At 37.6% G+C, this 21,469-nt stretch overlaps 3 protein-coding genes across 4 annotated transcripts; 1 reads left to right on the top strand and 2 right to left on the bottom strand.

The window, feature by feature from the left end:
• Nucleotides 1-1,627: 1,627 nt before the first annotated feature.
• LOC132131452 (ectoderm-neural cortex protein 1-like) lies at nucleotides 1,628-10,698 on the bottom strand. The gene is made up of 3 exons (XM_059543477.1): nucleotides 10,476-10,698; nucleotides 7,486-9,283; nucleotides 1,628-2,875 (listed from the first exon to the last, which is right to left on the bottom strand). Exon 2 carries the CDS (start codon nucleotides 9,274-9,276, stop codon nucleotides 7,507-7,509), a length of 1,770 nt encoding a protein of 589 aa, XP_059399460.1. The 5' UTR covers nucleotides 9,277-9,283; nucleotides 10,476-10,698; the 3' UTR covers nucleotides 1,628-2,875; nucleotides 7,486-7,506.
• Nucleotides 10,699-11,437: 739 nt separating this feature from the next.
• Nucleotides 11,438-12,957, top strand: LOC132131254 (mitochondrial import inner membrane translocase subunit Tim13-like). The gene is made up of 3 exons (XM_059543276.1): nucleotides 11,438-11,658; nucleotides 11,996-12,064; nucleotides 12,147-12,957. The coding sequence occupies exons 1-3, from the start codon at nucleotides 11,539-11,541 to the stop codon at nucleotides 12,243-12,245; spliced, it is 288 nt and encodes a 95-aa protein (XP_059399259.1). The 5' UTR covers nucleotides 11,438-11,538; the 3' UTR covers nucleotides 12,246-12,957.
• Nucleotides 12,958-13,402: 445 nt separating this feature from the next.
• On the bottom strand, nucleotides 13,403-20,154 carry LOC132131253 (transmembrane protease serine 9-like). Of its 2 annotated transcripts, none has more exons than XM_059543274.1 (15): nucleotides 20,077-20,154; nucleotides 18,974-19,149; nucleotides 18,749-18,876; nucleotides 18,582-18,649; nucleotides 17,883-18,058; nucleotides 17,769-17,810; nucleotides 17,572-17,685; nucleotides 16,818-16,983; nucleotides 16,455-16,729; nucleotides 16,065-16,207; nucleotides 15,592-15,979; nucleotides 15,327-15,495; nucleotides 14,958-15,223; nucleotides 14,191-14,327; nucleotides 13,403-13,888 (listed from the first exon to the last, which is right to left on the bottom strand). In XM_059543274.1, exons 2-15 carry the CDS (start codon nucleotides 19,104-19,106, stop codon nucleotides 13,727-13,729), a joined length of 2,367 nt encoding a protein of 788 aa, XP_059399257.1. In that variant the 5' UTR covers nucleotides 19,107-19,149; nucleotides 20,077-20,154; the 3' UTR covers nucleotides 13,403-13,726. The 2 variants fall into 2 exon arrangements, with proteins under 2 accessions (XP_059399257.1, XP_059399258.1); XM_059543275.1 differs by having other exon boundaries at nucleotides 18,974-19,136; nucleotides 20,077-20,151.
• Nucleotides 20,155-21,469: the final 1,315 nt, after the last annotated feature.

The raw sequence follows: 21,469 nt of genomic DNA, 5'->3' as shown, positions 1-21,469 counted from the left end.
CCAAATGTACCCTTTCTTCTCAGGGTTACGACAAGCGTTAACCAACTACACACACTGAAGCTGAATACACCCACTGCCTCCTCTTTCTGTCCATGCTGTGGCGGTCCTTCCTTTCCAGACCACGCTGGCTAGTCCTTTTGTCTTCTGACAAGTTTCAAACATCTATTTATGCATAGCGTATTAATTGAGTCGCTGGCGGAATCTTTTTGAATTCGGCGGTTTTTCATTTTTCATGACAATGGAGCTTTTGAGGAGTCTCATGCAAGCGCCCGCACACATCTTTCCAGGGTTCCTTTGAAAGAAGATGTCTTGTATCCCTGTGCCTTTTTTTGTGTTTTGTTGCATTCACTCAGTGGCATCCGTTGGCATTTCCACTAATCAAACCTGCTTGGGAATGAGTGGAACGAGGCTGGTGCCATGACATGTACACACACCCTTTCTAGAGATGTGTCTGAAGAAGACCATCTCTGAGCTAAAAAAGCAACATGAAGTCATAAAGTTTGTGCAGAGAAACTGAACTTTACACTCCAGTTTCTGGAGCGGTTGGAAATCACTGTGGTTAAAATCGACTGGGTGTGAGACCAACAATTTCAAAATTCCAGCATATCTAGCAAGTTAGGAAAGGTGCGAGACATTCTTTATCACTCAGTGCATCTCAGTCATGCTAATCCACTAATGCAATCCTCACTCTACAAAACAAAAGAACACATGCTTAGCATTTTCACAGAGAGTTTATTAAAAAAGTCTTCAGTACACCCTACTGTATGACTGACAGAAGTTAGAAACAATAATATTTGGCATTTAATGTACAAAAAGCTGAACAAGAATCAGTGATATCAAAAATCTGTACACAAATTAAGACATTTCACAACACAAAATATCAAACATTTCATAATTAAGCAATGTTTAGCTGGTAACATGTTTCTATCTGTGCTGCTTTCTTTGGCTTCAGGCAACACATTCTAAAGACGTTTAAGAAAAACACTCTTATGAGAGTATATGACCTTTCGACAGTGAGGAGGACAAAATGTGCAAAATCTACTTTTAAAAAAAATTCAATATACTGTACAAATAGACATACAATAATAGAGCATAATCAAAGCTACATGTATGGCAACATACTTTAAGAAGTTTGTTGACACTTTGAAAACTGTTTATTGAAGGTTTGGCACAAAACCATTAAGGAATCCACAGCTTTAGAAGTTTAACCACCTTAAAAACTAAGCGAATGTCATTCACATTGTTAACTACAGTTGAGTGACAAGTAATATTTTGTAGAAAGAAAATGAAGCCTATTTTAAGCTGAATACAATTATAACATATATTATATATTCTTGCTTTTAACGACTTTTTTTGCACAACAGTAATGAGAATTTGGGAGGACAATCTGCTTTAATTGCCTTGAAAAAATGCAATCTAAACAATTTAAAAATATTATTTATTGTCTTCATGCAAAATATAATTTTTATTTTTTTTCATTGTGAATTGTTCTTGACAACTAAAACATTTTTCTTCATTACCATGTTTTTGTTTTTTAATTTTAAATGCACATTTATTATTTTTTTGTTGTTGTTGTTGTATTACAGTAATGATAATTTGGGTAACAAATATGCTTTAACTGCCCTCAAAATAAATCCATAATGCAAACAATCTAAAACTAGCCTTTATTTTCTTTATGCAAAATGTAATCTCTTATTTCTTTCTTCTTTTTATCCGCATTGTACCATTTTTGTGATTATTAAGTACATTTTCCTCATTGCCATAATTTGTCCAGGATTAAGTATTTATTTTTGTTTTTTAAAATTAAAATCTGCATATGACTTTCAATAATATGAAATACATTCCTGTTCTTTGGCATTATGGTAATGGTTTTTTTGCATTACGGTAATGAGAATTTAGGGAGGAAATGTGCTTTAATGGCCCTGAAAATAATGTCATGATGCAAACTATTTAAAACTAGGCTTCATTGTCTTTATGCAAAATATTACTTCTTACTTGTTTCTTCTTTTGTCACATTTTGACATTAATTTCACAACAATTAAGCGCATTTTCCTCATTATCGTAATTTGTCTAGGATTTTTAAGTATTTATTTTAAGTAGTTTCAATTCAAATCTGGATATGCTTAAATACTTTAAAAAATTACATTCTTGTTCTTTTTCAAGAAGGTAATGACATTTTTGCATTACGGTAATGAGAATCTGCTTTAATTGCCTTGAAAATAATACCACAATGCATCCCATTTAAAAACAGACTTAATATCTTATCATTTGGGGGTGACATACCACCCAAACTTGTCTATTAGCCCAGCCTGGCTATTTGTCTAGTACTTTTATAACAAGAATACAGTGCTAATCAGAGAAGTGTTTTTAATTATTCTTATGAAAAAAATTCAACAATAAAAAATAAACATTCTATACAAAAGCCTAACTAGTTATTCAACAATTCTGTCTTCAGTTTCTCTTTCAAAGGTCACCCAAGTCTACAAAGAGCACAGTGAGCCCAGTTTCATACGCTAAAGAGAGTAACCAGAGGCAAGGGTTAATTATTGCTTAATTTATGACTGTGCAGGATCCATGTTAAGTGAGCAAGACGCTGAAGCATGGAACCTCAGGCTAAAAATAACCTGTTTTAAAGAGTTATGCCTAGTAAGTTTATGTACAAATGCGTTCACAATGCTTTCTGCATCTCTCCGTCAGGACTGCGGTGTGCTGGGACGGGCTCCAGTTGACATAGTTAGACACTTGACTGACCTAAGGCTTGGTTTCCAGCGCAAGGTCCATGTGATTGTGAACAAAACTAGTAAAATGCCTCCCCCGGCATTCCCATACCTCGTGGGGGGGAACTGAGCCACATTCCAAAAGAACGTCGGAAGATCTGAGAATGGAAAAACAGGGAATGAGTTACACATGTTGAACTCTACATGGATCACCTACACTCCTTTACATTAGTTGAGAAACTTGAGTTCAAACATGTACTTTAAAATTGTTCTTGCCCTGTTCAATGTGTTTCATCCCCTAAAACATGCAGGTAATGGAAGTTCACTTGTGCCTAATTTCCACTTTCCCAAAATGTTTTTTTTCAAAACCTATAAAACAGTCTCTTCTTTTAGAAGAGTTTTTGAACATTTGACCTATTAAGAGTGTATTTTATCTGTGCAGTTGCATTAGCAATATGAAAACCAATATCTAGAGAGAAACATGGCAAATGAAATGCAGATATATGAAATAATCATTTATTGTCATAAAATTAATAACACCATTGTTAAGAAGTAATAACAAAGAAAGAAGTAATAATTAACACTGTTTTAACTCTATATATATATATATATATATATATATATATATATATATATATATTCTGTTTATTATTATTATTATATTATTATTATTTAATTGTATCATTATTGTATTCATATTTTAAACTTTTTACTAATATTTTTATACAAACAATTTAATGCTAGTAAATAAAATTGATGCTGAAAATAAACGACCACTTGTTTACACAATACATATTACAAATAGTTTTAAATATTTGAAAAAAAAATTGTAAAAATACACAGTTTATCATTTTATTTTTGTATTATTAAGATTTTAAAATAGCAAATTTAAGTAATATACTTCTTTATTATTGTTTTATTATTATGTATTTATAATTACATAAAAATAAAAAAAAAGTATATATATATATATTATTAAATATTATAATATTATTTTGTAAAGAACTCTGAGTGTTGTAAATGCATTTGTGTGTGCTCTCCAGTTAGAGCTCACCCAAGGAATAAAGCTGAGCATTGACACCATTTAAGCTGATTTAGAGAATAACAGGGTTAACAACGCTGTAAAGTGCAGATAAGTACTGTGATCTAACTGCTAAAACCAGCCAGCTGATCCGTTCACACCCAGCAGTATCTCTTAACACCACAAAACGCTTCTATGTGTCTGCTGCTGTTATTAAAAGCTTGAAGCCCTCTTTACCAATGGACATAATGATCTATCTCTAATCAATACTGTTTTGAACATGCATGAGGGTCAAAGTTCAGATCTCTAAATTCAAATGCTATTCCTTTCTCCCAATACTGCATCCTCTCTGGACACGGTGTCTGTTTTTCCATTGTTGACACGATCAACACTCCAGCAGCATTAAAAATACTACCTGAGAGAGATCAGTGTTTCACAAGTACAGCAGCTTCAGAGCCGGTTATATTTAAACGTAAGCATACTGTATTTCATACCTTTGTGTTATTTGTGGTACGTGGCAGAGACACTTTCATTTAAGATGTTAGAAGCGATGCTACACAAACCACACAAAGGCTTGGGTGAAGTGAACTTCTCAGTGTTGTGTAAGTGCTCATCCATCAGCATCAGTGGTCTCACCCGTCCCAAAGCAGCAGCAGGACAGGTGACCTTTGACCCAGTTTGGAAATTGCACTAAAGCGAATCTAAAGACCCAAACGCATGCCCGGGATTCAATCAGCTTGTGTTTAATAGATTTTATGCTCTTGTTTTCATCACCTAGCGCAGCCATAAACTGAAAACCTTTTTATTTGTCTTTTATTACATCTACTTCATTCTTCCCAACTCTGGAATTCATTACCATGTTTTATTAGGCAGTAAACTACATGCTTTAAAATATTAAGAAAAAAAATGACTTTTAAGGAAGTTTATTATATTTTATTTTGCTAATCTCACTTTTTAGTTGTTTTTAAGCACTCATTTTTACAGAATAAGTAGTAAATACAATGTAAATGCAATGTTATTTTATTAATAATTTGTTATTAATCAATAAATGGTGAAAACAGGAATTATACAAAAAAACATTATCCAAATACATTATTTCCACCCATTGTTTTGTATCACTGTTGCTTGAAGTCTGAAGTAAATAAATCAATGTGAATAATAAATATGTATCATTCACATTTAATTGTTTGCTTCTTTATAACCCTTAATAAAACTTAAATAACACTACTAAATATTTCTGCAGTACAGCTAAATGATTAAGCAGTGGTTTGGCTCTAGCTCTTTCCTGTAATGAGGGTCATGGGGTGAATTAATGGCAGCTGTGTAAACTTCTGCGCTGACTGATCTGTGATCTGCTCTCTAACAGATCAATCCCAATCAGCACTTTATTTATTAGGAGACGCCCTTTGCTTTGCATTATGCTCCGCCTCTCAATATTCTGGCAATGTTTACTAATGAGCAAGAGTGTGCGGGTTAACACATAAATCACAGGATGATGGGATGCTAGCTTAAACCACACTGGCATTTTATTTTGCATAATTTATTTTATTAATTTTTTGCAGAACTGAACTCTAACTGATCTCTAAATTAACAAAAATGCCGGGTATTTTCGATCATAGCGCCCCCGGCTTAAAAAACAAAGACTGTGTTTGTATGCGGATCACAACCCTTTCAACTCTTCTGTTCTATGTATATTATGCAGTTCTGATTAATTACACCAAGTGCGTTCCCGGCTGAATGACCCGTTTGATCTGTTTGTGGCTGGTAACCAAATTGAGGCCTTTATATTATTCGATTTCTTTCCTCTGTCTTGCTTCCACGAACAAAGGACTGAAAAATATATCCATCAAATTTATGCAGATTCAGCCGTGCCGCAAGGGCTGAGTTGGATGCGGTGACTTTATGCACATGTCAGTAAGAAAGACTAGACACATGCCAAAATAAAGGATCTTTTTGTTAGCGTTTCGAATGGCTTCTTAAAACACCATCCTGAGAGCCAGGAACCGACCCTTGACCTAGATCAGGTGTGTCATACAAAACAAACAGAGACTCATATGGTGTATATTGGATGAGTGCCAGTTATGACAGACTGCTCTGCGAGACCAAAGAATGAGAAGATCTTGATAACTTCCTCCCTGGAGATCATGTTACAGTTTGGATTACCGGTCTTGCCAGCTAGAAAACATTAAATTTGCCTGAACACATGAAAACTGTACCCATGGAAGAGCAAATCAAGCACAGTGCGTTGTGGGATACACAGTTGTATAATTCACATATTGACAAGTGATGTACACAAACTAAATACTGCAAGAAAAGTATGCTAGCATGCCATTTCAAACATTACCCAAGTTGTCTAAGAAGAGTTTTGTGGCTATTATTCCTGTTAGCCTTGAGGTATTGATGCAATGTTAGCTGTGTGGCTACATACATCAACATAGGAAACCAATCATTGTACGAGTAAATACAAACAACCCATGTCTTTCTATCCCGAGATTCATACCAAGTATGTTGAGAGAACCGCATTCCACCGAATATCTCAGTGGTTAACTACACCAAGTCAAAGTCAAAAGTGACTCACAGCACTGATATCCAGTGATAATAGGAAGGAAATGTATCTGTATTTAAATGGGCATGAATGACTGGTGAGAAATTTTTCTTTGTTGCAACGCATATACATAAAGCGTACTGGAAGTCAGTTTGTGGAAAAAGTGAACATTAAAGAGAAGGAGATTTTCTCTATTTGTATCCATCGCCCTGTTATGAGATGACAGCTACTGAAGCAATGTGTATTTTTAGTTTTAAGCTGCTGACTGCCAAATGGTGCAAAATATAGCCGCACCCTATTCCACATGCCTTGCTCGCCTTTTCTGACAAAGCAATTCTGTGCAAAAAATCAACGCAAATTAATGACATTCAAAAGAGCTGGAACTGCACCATTTGCACTCCCAAAGAAGGATAAAACAGACTTGAAAGCTGCAGCTTTGCAGATCTGGGGCCTCTCTTCTGCCTGTCTCCACCCAAACCATCTGTTTATTATTGAGAAAGGGCAAACAGCAGTTCCCCTAGGCATCCTTCCATTAAGTGAGCACTGAGCCCTCTGTAAGCTGCGAGTGTGCTAAACAAGACGGGTTGTTTTAGAAGCTGAACTAGCGAGAGTTTCAAGCAAAGGCCTTTTACAACAAATAAACAAGTTAAGATGCATTTTGACAAGTTGAAAGGTTCCAGTCTCCATTCTTGAATCTTCCTGCCAAACATTAGGCCTCTATGTCAAATAAACACACCTTCTCTAAACATCATCGGCCATTATTTGAGTTTGTTATCTGTCTGGCTACTGTGTGTCCTAGAGAGAACAATAAGCCCTGACATGTACTTAAAAGAAAAGACGGAGGATTTGTAAACAACCCAGGGAAGCAAAACCATACGGTGTTTTAGTGGAGCAATGTGCAAAAACCGCTACAGGATTTGCCATAAGCAGAACTACAAGCATGAACCTGATACTATTCTAGCTGGAAGCATTTGGAAAAGTCTGCACACCCCAGAGAGATGCGTTTTACTCTGTAATTTGTGCTGCTGCCACATTCCTTTTCGAACTATTAAGGAAAATGTAATCTTTATTTGACACCCAACAGCACTAATTACAGTCAGATATTTTTCATCAACAAACAAAACTACTGCTTTGTACATCTGAGAGGGCTTGAAGTCAAGGAAAATGTTGTCAATTGGACAGTATCACCAGACAGTACTCACCAAATAAGAGACACATTTTCTTTAAGATGGGAGGTACTTCCAGGTGCTGACAAATGCTGTTGGGATAAGTGAGTATGGTATGCTTGTTATACTATCCCATGAGTCTGTTGACGGGTCATAGCAGTCCAAGGTTTTACACCTCTGTGCCCCAAAGTAGCCCCCAACCACATAGAGGCGATTCCCTGATGCCACTGCATGACAGCTGATTCTCCTGGAAGTCACGTCACCAAACTTGGTCCATTGGAACGTCTCACTATTGAAGCGGTACGCGGAGCTCGCAGAGAACTCAGTATCTCCACCAATGACCACAACATGGTTCCCTACAACTGCTGCCGCGGTGTAACGCCAGAGCTGAGGACAAGTGGCCGGGACAGTCCACCTGTTCTCACAGGGGTCAAAGCACTGAACCTTGGGATACCTGTCCCTGTTGACACTAGTCCCTCCGAAAGCAAAGAGTTTGTTTTTGGCCCCTACAACAGCAGCATTGCTCACACCCTCTCGGAGAGGGGCAACTAGTGTCCACTTGTTCGATTGGGGGTTGTACTGCTCCACTTGTTTGAGAGACACAGATGGGGACGCAGGGAATGACCCTGCAAGGGATGTGTGTCCACCTACTACATACAGGCTGTGGTCAAGTTCTGCTGAACCATGTCCAAATCTAGCGACGAGCATTGGTGCAGCTTTGGACCATTCGTCATGCAAGGTGTCGTAGACCCAAACGTCTTTTGAAGCCCCATTTTCAGACCCTCGACCACCTGTGACATATACTTTACAGCCAATTGCACAAGCACTACACTCTTTGCGAGGGCTAGGAAGGTCCGTTTTGGGAGTAATCTCCTTTGTTTTGTGATCAATCATGTATACTTTGTCGCACATGAACGTTTGGCCTCCTAGAAGCAGAAGAACTTGGCTGACTTTTCGGGGTCGGGCGCAGAAGCCTGTGACAACGCCGTCATTCTGCAAGATCTTCATTTTGCAATGGACAGCGTCTTCCACAATCTTACGGCCCACCTTGTGTCCCATGACAAGCTCTTCAGATGCGACATTCTCTAGCAGGTAGGTTTCCGGGAGCAGGGCGAGTCGAATGCACCGCAAGAGGTCGGGAAGATCAAGGTGTCTCCTTCCGATGTCTGCTTTAACCCAGTCAATAACAGCCTCGTACACAATACATTCATCCTCAACCTCCAGCTCCTCACTAAAAACAAGCTCTTGAACTTTATCTTTGGGCAAGTTTAGGAAGTCTTCAGTGTGGTATAGATTAGCAAAATTAGCCAGACACATTCGCCAAGAAAGTTCATACAGCCTCTGACACTGATGAGCATCGGACAGAAGCATCATTCCAAGGCAGTTAGACGGATGCAGATTCTTCTCCAGAAATTCTGCAGCGGCGACACGGATGTCGTGGAACTGGAGCATGTCGCCAGCCTCCAGCAAAGACTCTGCATTTTCCTCATTGATGATCACCCGGGCGGAGTAGGCGTAGTCTAGAAGGAGCTCCAAAACCTCCGGATGCAAAGAGTCATGGAAGTTGACCTCAGCATCTCGACTCTCCTTCAGACCACCGCTGAACATGGCCTCAAAATAGCGGCTACATGAAGCCAGAACCGCACGGTGGCATGGAAATGCTCGATTTCCAGCACGCAGGACTACATCCGTTAAGACACGTCGCTTGCGGAGGAGGTTGAGTTGGATAAGCAGGCTGTCTGCATGTGATGTCTTGTGGAATAGCTGGATGTTCATGGACCCAGAGCTTGACCTCGACTTTCGGTTCTCGTGATTACTGACAGACATCTTTAAACTAGATAAAAGACAAAAAAAATAACAATTTCCTTTCAGACCCCTTGTGATAAAGTATTAACATCTTATATCATCCATGGATGTTCATTTGATATAACTCGGAAAGGCCTATTGTTCAGCAGTGTTTAAGAATCCTTAACATATAATTAGACGGTGGATACATAATAGTTAGGGCAATTACACTTGGAAGCAACCATCTCCTTGGACGGCAGTAAACCCATAATCGTTTGTTAAACAGCAATAAAATATTACAGCTTTCCGTTTACCTTGAAATTGTTCTCCCTTTCAGTACAAGGGTTAATGATTCATGGGAAATTAATTTTCGCCATCCTCTTTGATGTATGATAAAGTTACTGCTCTTAGCTATAATTTCATTTCACTTATGCATAAAACAATCCAACACTGCACAGCAGTATGAAACTTGACTGTCTACCGGCAGTACAATAGTGAGTGAAAATGAAAGCTGGAAAAAATTATAAATTTGTTTTTGTACATAACAAGGCGACTTTTAAATACATTCTAACTGCAGACAACAACCTACCCTTTCGAAAATTAACTACAAATAAAACTAACAAAAAAACTGGTTACTATTAAACCACAAATTTTAACCATGGTGTTGCTACACGAACCATATTTTAACCTTGGTATTTGTAGTAAAACTGTGGTTATACAAATTGTTATCAATAAGCCGAAACAGGTTACTACACTTTTACTATAGTAAAACAATGGTTCATTTTCTTCAGAAAGCCTTTAAACAGCCATTAAAACATCTCGAAATTGGATCAACCAAGATACATTGACTCGTGAATTTACCATGGTATCAATAAAATGCCTTAGTTTCTATATTTTTTGTTTCAACAATTACTGTCTTGAGAAAAATAATGCGTTCGAATTCAGTAGGAATTTTAAAGGAACTTTGGTTACCATGAGAACACATGATTTATTTTCGCGTTTAAGTAACTTTTATACAACAGATTCTATATTTTCTCTATATTTCTTTACTTAAAAAAATACAGAAAATTGCATATTATATTATATTAAGATTATTTCTCAAAGCAGTCAACGATTCCACGTTAAAGCGAAGGTTGAGGTGACAGGATTTTAGGTCTACAAAGCAGTAACATTACATTTAATCTATACATGTTCGTATATTGTAGCACTGTCTTCCATAACCAGAAGTAGAATGACTTTACCTTATTTCCTTTTCACGCACGGACTTGTACAGTAGGCATTCGAATTTAAAGGACGCGTGTCACTTTAAGACGTCTCTCTAGACTGAAAGGTTTCAGTAGTAACATTTCTTGAGATGAGATCAATCTGAAGTTTGCGAGATCTGCCTGTTACACGCTGCTGGGGAACATCACTACTGTGATTTGAGCTGTGAGTGAGCGTGTAGCGTAGATCTCAGTCGCTCCTCCTCTTAAATGTCCAATCCTGACAAGGGAGGTGATTTTAGGACGTTTTAATAGCACTCAGAAGTGTTTCGGAGAATGACGTTTGCCAACACTCAGTGTTAATGTCTAATAGTTATTAGAGCTTAAACACAGCCGTTACTGTCACAATGCCCTGTTTAAATAGTCTTCAACAACAAGTATATCTGACTTTCCTGACGAAATCCTTTTGGCAGGTTTTACACTTTCAGCTTGCACTGCCTGTTATGGCTTTAGACGTTTAGACAATATAATTATATCGTTTTACTGTATTATTTCTTATGACACTGAAGAAAAAACGGATAATATATTTTTTTCCACAGCAATAACCTACCTGTTGGAATGTAGCGCCACATACTGGACGGAACACATATTGCAATAATGCGAACATATATATATATATATATATATATATATATATATATATATATATATATATATAATTAATTAATATACATTATTAATATTTTTTTTTCGGAAGACATATTGCAATAATGCGAAAACAAAACAAAAAAACGTGTGAAAAAACATTTTTTTTTTGCCTTTTTAAAATTGCTAAACGTGTTAAATCAAAAATAATAAATCTTTTTAAAAGCAGAATATTTTTGTCGTTTAAAATTCATCTAGTTTTGATTTTAGTTCTATACTTTGTTGTTGTTGTTGTTTAGTTTTACTGTAATTAAAAACTACATTTCCCATAAGCACACAGTCAGGATGTTTTCCGGAGCGCTTCCGGTTCATCTCAAGGGCAAAATTATCACATGTACCGAAGCTACACTTACTCGAATCCAGTGTGTCACTGTCATTAGATCTATAAGTGTGTAAAATGGACAGTTTCGGTTCAGATTTCTCCTCGGGCTCCTCGTCTGGTAAAATAGACTCTGGCACTATCATGGAGCAGGTCAAAGTTCAGATTGCTGTTGCAAACGCGCAAGAGCTGTTGCAGGTCAGTGACTTTAACCTCTTAAGATGTTAAATAGTGTTCTAGTACGTCTGTTTTTGAGAGTCATGTATTGGATTAATATAAATCTACCGTGGTAAAAGCGTGGTATAATTTGGAGGACCATAGTATGATTTCACTTTGCTTCAAAATGTAATTTTTCTTAGTAAGTTATTGTTAAATGTATTAGAAATTTCTACCTGAATTGTTTCAAAGTAAATACTACACCATCACTGTATGATACTGCTGTAGTACTTTATTGATTCTTCAAGGTATCACTTATTAAAAAATATATATAACTATTATACAATGCATTTCTAATGGCATGTGTCCTGCATTGCAGAGAATGACTGATAAATGCTTCAAGAAGTGCATTGGCAAACCAGGAAGTACATTGGACAACTCCGAACAGGTGGGAAAAATACTTCCTTTATTTAAGAAAAAACCAACAACATCTAAACCCTGTTAATTTGTTTCCCTTTTGTTTTTTCTAGAAATGCATTGCCATGTGCATGGACCGCTACATGGATGCATGGAACACGGTCTCCCGTGCATATAATTCAAGATTACAGAGGGAAAGGGCACGTATTTGATGTGCAGATTGTGGCCAGTACTACCTCAGTCCTCAGGTAGAGGTGTCTAGTCTCTGAATGCACCACAGGTTTGTAGACTTGGCTCTCTTACCACACAACATCAGCTGATGGCTTCAGAAGGAACAAGGTGGTTGGATTTAGACTCTACAAGGACATTTTTTCATTAAATGTTGTGTATTAAAAATATTTAAATCTTAATTTGCTTAAAACAATGGCCAGGATTTGGGAGAACAAAAGAATTGGTCTGGATTTTTAGATCCACTGTTTCTGGATCCAGTTCCTGTTCACAGGTTTAAAAACAAGCTAAATGTGGACTCCTCCTTATGCTGTTATCTATTCCCTGAGCAGAATCCAAATTCAGTGTACTATCGGTCTGCCTTTTTGGTCATTGGGTGGGCTCACTTTATCAACTCTGTTTCACAAACCTAGTTCTATTCACAGAGGGGGAGAATTCAGAGGCATCTTTTATGCAATAATTATCTTCACCAGAGCGACTGAACATTTGTTTCATTGTCTTTTAAGTACAGCAGTAGGGTTGTTTAGAACCTCAAACCCTGTAAAAGCAGTTTCCTTTGTGTACATGCGTCAAAATTCCCCTTTTCCTTTGCTTTATTAAATATTGATGCAACTCCACCAGGACATGTCCAGACAGATTTTGTATAATTGTCACCCAGCTGTTTTTATGGAATGCAAATAAATACCACCGAATGCATTTTTATTGAGGTTTATTCTTTCATTGGTTAACAGATGTAGCACCATTTGTACTAATTAGGACTGAAGCACTAAACAAGTATATGATTATACATGTGGCATTCTCAGTGTTGACATATGGGGCGCTATAGCATGCATTTCCACAAACTGTCTTCTACAACCTGATCAAGTTCTGTCATGGTAGAGCAATGCTTAGAAAAAGCATCTTTTTCAATGGCACAGACTTTTGATTTGAGGTTTAGCTTTTGATTTAATACTAGTGTACTAGTGTATGTTTCTGGCCTTAATGCATCAAACAAGTCAAAGCAAATTGCCTTCATTTTGTAGTAAAGCCCTTTTTGATTTGTAGTAATAAAAAATCTGCTGGTGGTATCTCATTTAATCAGAATTGATCCTACTCCAGGCGAGCAAATGTCGCCATAAAAAAACTCTTCATTTTACATATTTTTAAGCGAAGGGCAACAAAGAATCTGCAGCCTTTCAAATTGGAACATCTCCAATTATTTTTCCTTCAAAATATTTACATTAAAAATGTCTGCTGATTCAGTGGAGGCCACGTGGTTTAATCACCTCAACGGCTTTAACATGGCTACTGCTTCCTACACCAGAATGCATTGTTAATAAAAACCAAAAAATAAATATTTCGACAGTACAGTATGAACTGGTTGGTAAAGTTGTCCATCTGAGTTTCATGCATTCTTTTCAACTGAGAGACACGACTGCACGTCACTTGTGAGAATGATGGTGAAGGAAATTTCTAGATTGTATTTTTAAAAAAGGAGGTATGTAGATATCCATTCTCTGACAGCCGTGACTTGCGTGTAAACTCCCGGGAAGCCAAGTCCACCACAGCTGTGACCCCAGGTGGTCACCCCAGCCAGAAACCACCGACTCTGGGGTTCATGGCACACCAGAGGGCCCCCTAAGTCTCCCTGAAGACAAAGACAAGAACACTGTGTTTATGGAAGGTATGACATTTACAGAAGTCTGCTGTAAAACTAAAGTATTTGGTTGAATTACATTGGGCTGGGTTATGTAATCGGATTAAGATGTATGGTGGATGTTTTAAGGTAAAAAAAGACTTGGAGCATTAAGTATGGTTGGGTAAGTGCAGCATGGCTTCAGAAAAAGTGATTCAGATTTTTCCTACAAGAAGAAGAATGTGCAACTGCTGACTTTTCCAGGGATTCAGAAGTCTTCAATACTGGAAACAAGTTCTTGACCAGAAACTCACCAAACATGTGTCCACATCTCCTTCCATAGAGCCAGCACACATCGTATTGTTGGTAAGTTCAGCACTGTAAGCTTGCTGGCAGTCCAACTGATCAATTATACTAACCTGTGCTTTTTGCAGCAAGTTGGTTATCATACCTATGTGAGATAAACAGACTGTGTCACAACAGACCTTGTCAAACAAATCGTGTCCATATCTTGTCATAATTATGTCTATATCTTTTTGGAACAGTACTTCCAAGTAGAAGAACTGTAGTGGGTTTGGTATATAAAAGAATCAACCCACTTTAAAATAGTTACATTTTGTTGCTTTGCAGCCTCACCGTTTTTGTTTTATCCAGCTGTATTTACCCAGTGCAACCTATTACATCAAAATGAATGATATAACACCAACATGTAAGGGAAAAAAATATAGGGGTGATTATTTTCTACAAGCACTGTATAGAGCTTTTTTTGTGTGGTGTTTTCATTCTTGGTACTCTGACCCATACCCAGGATGGAAATGGTCTACTTGCAGCATTATGGCATTTCATGTTTGGATTGAGTTTACATTCATTATGAAAAGTATAAAGATTAAGTCAAATTCCAGACCTCTTTTAAAACAGATGGAAAACATGAGTAAGGTTCCTTGGTGCACACTTTAGTTAGGAAGATAGCTTTTGCATTGACCAAACTTTAAGGTCATTCAAACCTGGGTCCACACCAAAATGTCTAGTGTAAAAATGAGTAGTTTTTATACTAGTATAGCTTGACCGACCCCAAACTTACCATCCTCCCTCATAGCACCCCATCCAGTGATGTAGCATTCCATATTTTTGTTGAAGATATGCCAGGGAGAAGGCAAACACACAGTCTGGATGGTGTAGGACTTTGGGGTGGGGATGGAGATTTCAACCAGGGCCACATCAAAGTCCATGGTGCTGCTATTGAAAGCAGGATGAGGGATGATCCTTTGCACTGGAATCACCAGAGCACCCACTCCAGACCAAATGACCGAGCCGAGACTTACAGTCCAGCTGGCAGGGTTCAGGTCACTATTAATGAAAACACAAAACAAATGGTAAACCTTCCCTGTTCAACTCTTTCCAGATCTGAAAGTGGAGCATGTTGGGTAGTCATCAATCAAAGGTACACTACCCTCTGAAGCAGTGAGCTGCAGTCAGGAGCCATTTGCAGTCGATAAGTGTTGCTCCACAGCGGTGAGTGCCTTGGTACTGCAGACTGCCCACCCACGGCCATTCACCTCTGTAGGCGGTAACGCCATCAATACTCCTCTCCTGGGTGATGACTGGACGATTCCCACAGTCTACAAAGTAATCGTGACTCTTTTATTCTTTAGTTAAATGGACCTTAGTCGGGGTAGATGCCATATTTCGCTTTATTATAGATAGAGATTATTTACCACAGTTTTTCTCATCTGCATCGTTGGGGCAGTCACTGACTCTGTCGCACTCTGGGTTTGTCTTGCTGATGCACATGTCTCCGCCACAGTTATAATTACCACTGCAGTTCCCAGGAGCAGGGTTATGATCATTACTGACATGCTCTGAAGATGGGTTTATAGATTTAGTGTTGTGAACAGCAGTTGTTGTAATGCTAGGGATAGTGGGGGTGACTTGGATTGTTGGTGCAGTATTGGTGTAGCTCAGAATCCAGTTGCGGAGCTTGGTGGTGCGGGAATAGACCCCAGGCTTGTCGATCTGTGCGCATCCCATTCCCCAGCTCACCACGCCAGCCAAGAAAAAGCGTCCAGAGGACACCTCGCATACCAGGGGTCCTCCGGAATCTCCCTGAAGGACAAAACCACGTTTAAAGCAGTTGTATAATTCATTTTGAAATACTTTTTTAATCAAGCGTTTTTGCTAGCACCCTTACCTGACAAGAGTCTACTTTCCCTTGAAGAAAACCAGCACACATCATATTTTGGGTAATCATACCTCTGTATACAGATGAATTGTTGCAAACGTTCGAGTCAATGATCTTCACAATTGCCTTCTGTAATGTAGAAGGCACTTCATCTGCTCGGGCACAAAGAGGTGTAGTTTTAAAACAGGTACTCTTGAGCAGCCAGACTTTTGACTTGACTGGTCTTCACAGAATCTTATTAAGACCAAGGACTCAGGCAAGAAAAGAGCACCTGATTGACATGTAAAGTGACCAAGTACAGTTTGTTTTGAGTTTGGTGCAGAGTAGGGGATGGGTTACACTAAAAAAACTCAAGCCAAAGAATATTCAGCTGTTTTCTGCAACATCAACCATACTCACTGCTGTACTGATTAAGAGCTCCCCAGCCAGAGACGATGCAGTTCTGCCCAGCACTGAAAATATGAGAGGATGATGGGATACAGACTGGCTGAACATAAGAGCTGAACGTCAAGGGCGTTTCCAACTTCAACACGCTCACATCACTGTCAGTGGTCACGGGATCATAGCTTGGAGAGATGACCAGTGACTTGATGTTTACTATGGTGGCTCCGTCCTCCTCTCCACTGACTAGATTGGCTCCCACAAGAGCTGTCCAATCTTTTGGATCGTTTTCTCTTGGTACACAAGGAAGACATATTTAGATTTACATTTGTGTCTAGTGAGGAGGGCCTGATAAAGATTTCACAAGATCGATTTCCTCACATTTCAAAACAATGGGCAGCGCTGACGAGCCAGTGATTGTTGACGATGGATGCCCCACAGGTATGATGACCACGTAGTCTGAGACTGACCTGCCAGGGTAGCTCACCATGACGGGTGTTTTCACCACCCACAACACGGTTAGCCATGGCTGGACGTGTTCCACAGGCTATAAATGGTCAACAATCAAAGAACATAAAATAAGATTGATTCTTCTGAAGACAATGTGAGTGTGCAACTCTCCAACACAGTTCTAGTGTTCTTTGGCTGCCAATATATTTAAGTGCTTTTAGCATGTTTCTATCCAATTCCAAAGATATTCTAAATGGTTTCTAGGTTGTTTTGGTAGGTTTATAGATGTTTTCTGTTCTCTGTGATATTCTTGTCCTTAGATAAAGCTTATTTACATCTTTAAGTCTGTTGATTTGTTTTACCATTATTGCTGTCCATCAGGCTGAAATCCATAGATGGCTAAAATCACACATTGTCTCATTATGCTTCACAATTTGAGGTAACATTCAAATCTGTAGCAATTTTATTTAATTATAGGATGTATGGTTTGTCCACATTACTAACCCCTGGTAATTGTGATGTTTGCCTTAACAAGCACCATTATAAATACATGTACCACTCCATTAAACGATTTTGATACTAAAATGTCAAATGTCCTTCACTTAAGGCAAAAATTTGTTTTTAAACGTACAAAAAGGAAATTAACAGCTAGATATTAACATAATAGCAAGATGGTGACACTTACAGCAAAAGGCTTCATCTGAACCATCAACACAGTCTGTTATAAAGTCGCATTCTGGATTTAGCTTTGTGATGCATTCACCGTTGCCACAAGTGAACGTTTCTTCAGGACATTTACCTACCATAAAGAACAAAGGCATGTGAGCACTCTTGAGTTTCAATAAACCTTCAAATATGATCAACAATATAATTATATCTTACTTATGTCATTCCCAATCTCATAGAATGATTTTCCATTTGCCCCTGGAATTTAAAAAAATGGTCAAAATTACACTTTATTGACTTTTCTATTGTTTAAATGGGAAACTGGCATACCAAAAAGGATGATGCCATGGATCTCTCCGTAATCTGGGACAACGATGGGTTTCCCCTTTAACATGGCCTTCAGTCCAGTGCGGAGGAGGTCTTGAACAAAACTCTCTGTACACCCCTGGACTTGAGAGATCCGGAGGACCAAACGTAGAGTTGTCAAAACATTTATGTTGCCATTCCTGAAAGATTTCACAGACTCTTAAACACTATAATTCAGTGAAAGGAATATTTCACACAGAAATGAACATTTTCTGATATTTGTCTCGGGCCATCAAAGATTATATGAGTTGTTTCTTCAAAACAGATTTGGAGAAATTTAACGACCAGTGGATCCTCTGCAGTGAATGGGTGCCGTCAGAATGAGAGTCCAAACAGCTGATAAAAACATCACAATAATCCACTCCAGTCCATCAGTTAATGTCTTGTAAAGAGAAAATCTGTGTGTTTGTCAGAAACGAATCCATCATTAAAGCACTTCCTCTAGTTAAATTGTGATGGTAGATTATTGTGATGTCTTTTGGACTCTCATTTTGATGGCACCCATTCACTGCAGAAGATCCATTGGTGTAATAATATAATGCAAAATTTCTCCAAACCTGTTCTGATGAAGAAACAAACTCATCTACGTATTGGTTGTCTGACGGTGAGTACAGTTTCAGCAGATTTTATATTAAAACATAGCAATGTAAGCAATGTAATTACCCATATGCAACTATCTGGCAGTCAATAAAGTGATTTCCTACTGCAGAGGCACTAAAGATATTCCTGATCTGTAAAATAGTGAAGACAGCTGCATACCTCAGTTTGAAATATGAAGTTGAAATAACTAATAAATTGTGCACACTCATATTCATGTCTTCTGGTCGTACCTTTTCTTTGAGAGTCGCAGTCAGAACTAAATAAAATCCTGATGTTTTATCACTCAGTCCTGGATCATAACTGAGCCCTTGCAGTTCCACCGTCTCCAAGAAATAATGTTCCTCTTGTATTAAGTAAGCTAAACAGGGAAAACAAGGCTTATTTAAGTTTCCATCAGTATTATAATATTTTGATACTTTGTACAAATGACTATAAAAAGAATTTATTGAGTTTACCTGTCATAAAACCAACAACAACCCCGATGATGAGAAGAATCAATATGGCAGATAAAGTCATACATTTGCAAGAGGAGAGGTAAGCTGGCTGTGGATCACCTTCGGGCCGCTTATTCAAGTCTTTCTTCTCCATTTCAGTCTATACAAAGCCCTGCAACACAACCTGGACATCCAAACTGTAAAACACAAGAACACATGGAGGTAAGAAATACAGACAGATCACAATGTAAAAAAAAGATTGGGTTTTTAAGAGCTCAAAACCATTAGGGTTTCCCTTGGGTGGCGACATCGAAAATCATCTCGTGGGATGCCAAAGTATTATTTCACTGGCCATAGAATGAGACAATACTAGGAGTGGTTCCGAGAAGCCATAACAATCCTCTATTAGGTCGGAAATGTTATAGCACAGAAAAATGAAGCCTGCTGTTCCAGAATATATTGATATAATTATTTTGCACTTCAGGTTTGTAAATGCCACAACAACTCTCTCAGTACATATACACATGCCCCCCCCCCCCCCCCCCCCACACACACACACACACTCTCACTCACACAAAAAAGGATGTATCGACAATAAATGCCAATCAAAACTACTTATTTTCATGCTTGCCAACGACAAAGCAACAGTATCAAATAAAAGTTGGCAGTTTTTGGCATACAACTTGGGGATAAGATATATTCCAGTTAAATGTAAAATATATTAAAATACAATATATAATACAAAATATATTTTAAAAAATTAAAGAAGAAAATGTATAGCTATATCACAAACGTATACTTAATATTTCAGGTCACAACATCTTATTGACTATAAAAGCCATTTAAATCTCAAATTGCAAAATAATATTATTAATAATAATAATGCAATGGTACCAAATATAAAATAGCTATACTGAAATAAAATGCAACAAACAAAACAATCATATTATGCAATTAAATATTATTTTCATTTTTAACATAATAAAAATAAATATTTTATGTGACGATACAGTTCACATACTGTTCTGTGGAACTCAATACAAACAGGCTAGGTGTGTAATAACGTCTGGCACAATTCTGTGACGAATAACTAGTTAATTAGTGTTGAATAGATCGTTACTCACCGTTTCAGACAGCATCTGGTCACTGATGCATCTGATCTTTACGTTTAAGTCCTAATAAACCACACGATACGTTTGGAGTAATGTGCGGTAGGCTTACTAATGGGCGGGGCTTCACACAGGTAAGGGCGGGATCTCGTGTTTGATTGGCCGGTACTGCGTCGTCCACATCAAATTGTTGTTTTTATAACCAAAATCTTCAATTATTTCTCTCAAGACTTTGTGAGACCTTTAAGGGATTCTAAAGAAACAATAGACTATTGCACTTGAGAGGGGTTAAATTGTTAAAAAAAATCAAACCAAAGGGTTATACTGTAATAAATATATTTATTACAAATATATTTATACGTTAAATATACTTCCATATATATCTTTCTTGTTCTATTTTATTCTATATTGCTATATTTTCCCATGTATATATTTTAGCTTGTGTAGTGTAGCTGACAAATAAATTTTTGACATTTCGTTTATCTTTATTTCGATTTTTTACAGCTTAATGTATATATATATATTATTTTATAGTTTCTTATATATATTTCTCTATTTATTTATTTAATTTTTTTTTTTTTTTTACCTCAGATTTAATCTGCTGTGCAAAAATAATTGCATCTTGCCATTCTAGCCCTCCACTCCTCAGACTTCTTCTGACTTGGAAGAGATGGCTTCGGTGCAGACCACAGCTCGTCTTATAGACCCCTCTAAAGTTAGCCATCAGTTAACAGACCCTGAACCACTGTAACTGTTACCAAATAAAGCACAGACTTGGGTGCCAGTCGAACTGATAAAATCTGGTAAGTCCTGCTGTTCAAAAGTGCACTAGTGAGTCAAGACATGCTGAGTATTTCATTCATAAGTGCCATCACAAATATATAGAGGAACCAACAAATCTCAATTACCGCACACGTATTGCATTAAATATCAGAGTGAACTATACTGGATCTCACTAGTATACTGATGTACATGTTATTTCCCACCTGAAATCAATCCTGAAAGGATTTCGTGGCTGTGCTAAAAAGCATGAATGGCTAATCCCAATTTGATATGCATAAAAAAAACTTGTTTCCATGCTTTTAGTGAAGTTTATTGTAAAATATGATTGTGTGTACATGAGGGTATTTCTGCTGTTATACTGTAAAGAAACTGTTCATCCAAAAAGAACATTTTTGAGTTTGTTTTTTTCACGAGAACAGCTTTGCAGTAATGTAGCATTACATCACTTTATCACCAGTGGATCCTCTGTAGTGAATGGGTGCCATCAGAATGAGTCCAAAAAGCTGATAAAAACATCACAATAATCCACAAGTTATCCACACTCCAGTCCATCTATTAACATCTTGTAAAGAGAAAAACTGTTGACTTTGAGTATGATTGACTTTAACAATCATACATCAATCTT

This window comes from Carassius carassius, chromosome 48 (assembly GCF_963082965.1).
Source record: "Carassius carassius chromosome 48, fCarCar2.1, whole genome shotgun sequence".
NCBI lineage: Eukaryota > Metazoa > Chordata > Actinopteri > Cypriniformes > Cyprinidae > Carassius > Carassius carassius.
This window is presented reverse-complemented; position numbering and strand designations above follow the sequence as displayed.

What these genes read in the sequence shown, in the direction of transcription:
- LOC132131452 (XM_059543477.1), bottom strand. Translation starts at nt 9,276, where the DNA reads ATGTCTGTCAGTAATCACGAGAACCGAAAGTCGAGGTCAAGCTCTGGG.
- LOC132131254 (XM_059543276.1), top strand. Translation starts at nt 11,539, where the DNA reads ATGGACAGTTTCGGTTCAGATTTCTCCTCGGGCTCCTCGTCTGGTAAA. An exon ending in ACGCGCAAGAGCTGTTGCAG is followed by an intron (nt 11,659 to 11,995) that starts GTCAGTGACTTT and finishes CCTGCATTGCAG; the next exon opens with AGAATGACTGATAAATGCTT. An exon ending in CATTGGACAACTCCGAACAG is followed by an intron (nt 12,065 to 12,146) that starts GTGGGAAAAATA and finishes TGTTTTTTCTAG; the next exon opens with AAATGCATTGCCATGTGCAT.
- LOC132131253 (XM_059543274.1), bottom strand. Translation starts at nt 19,106, where the DNA reads ATGGAGAAGAAAGACTTGAATAAGCGGCCCGAAGGTGATCCACAGCCA. An exon ending in GCTGCCCATTGTTTTGAAAT is followed by an intron (nt 16,730 to 16,817) that starts GTGAGGAAATCG and finishes TTGTGTACCAAG; the next exon opens with AGAAAACGATCCAAAAGATT. An exon ending in GAGATGTGGACACATGTTTG is followed by an intron (nt 13,889 to 14,190) that starts GTGAGTTTCTGG and finishes CTTTGTCTTCAG; the next exon opens with GGAGACTTAGGGGGCCCTCT.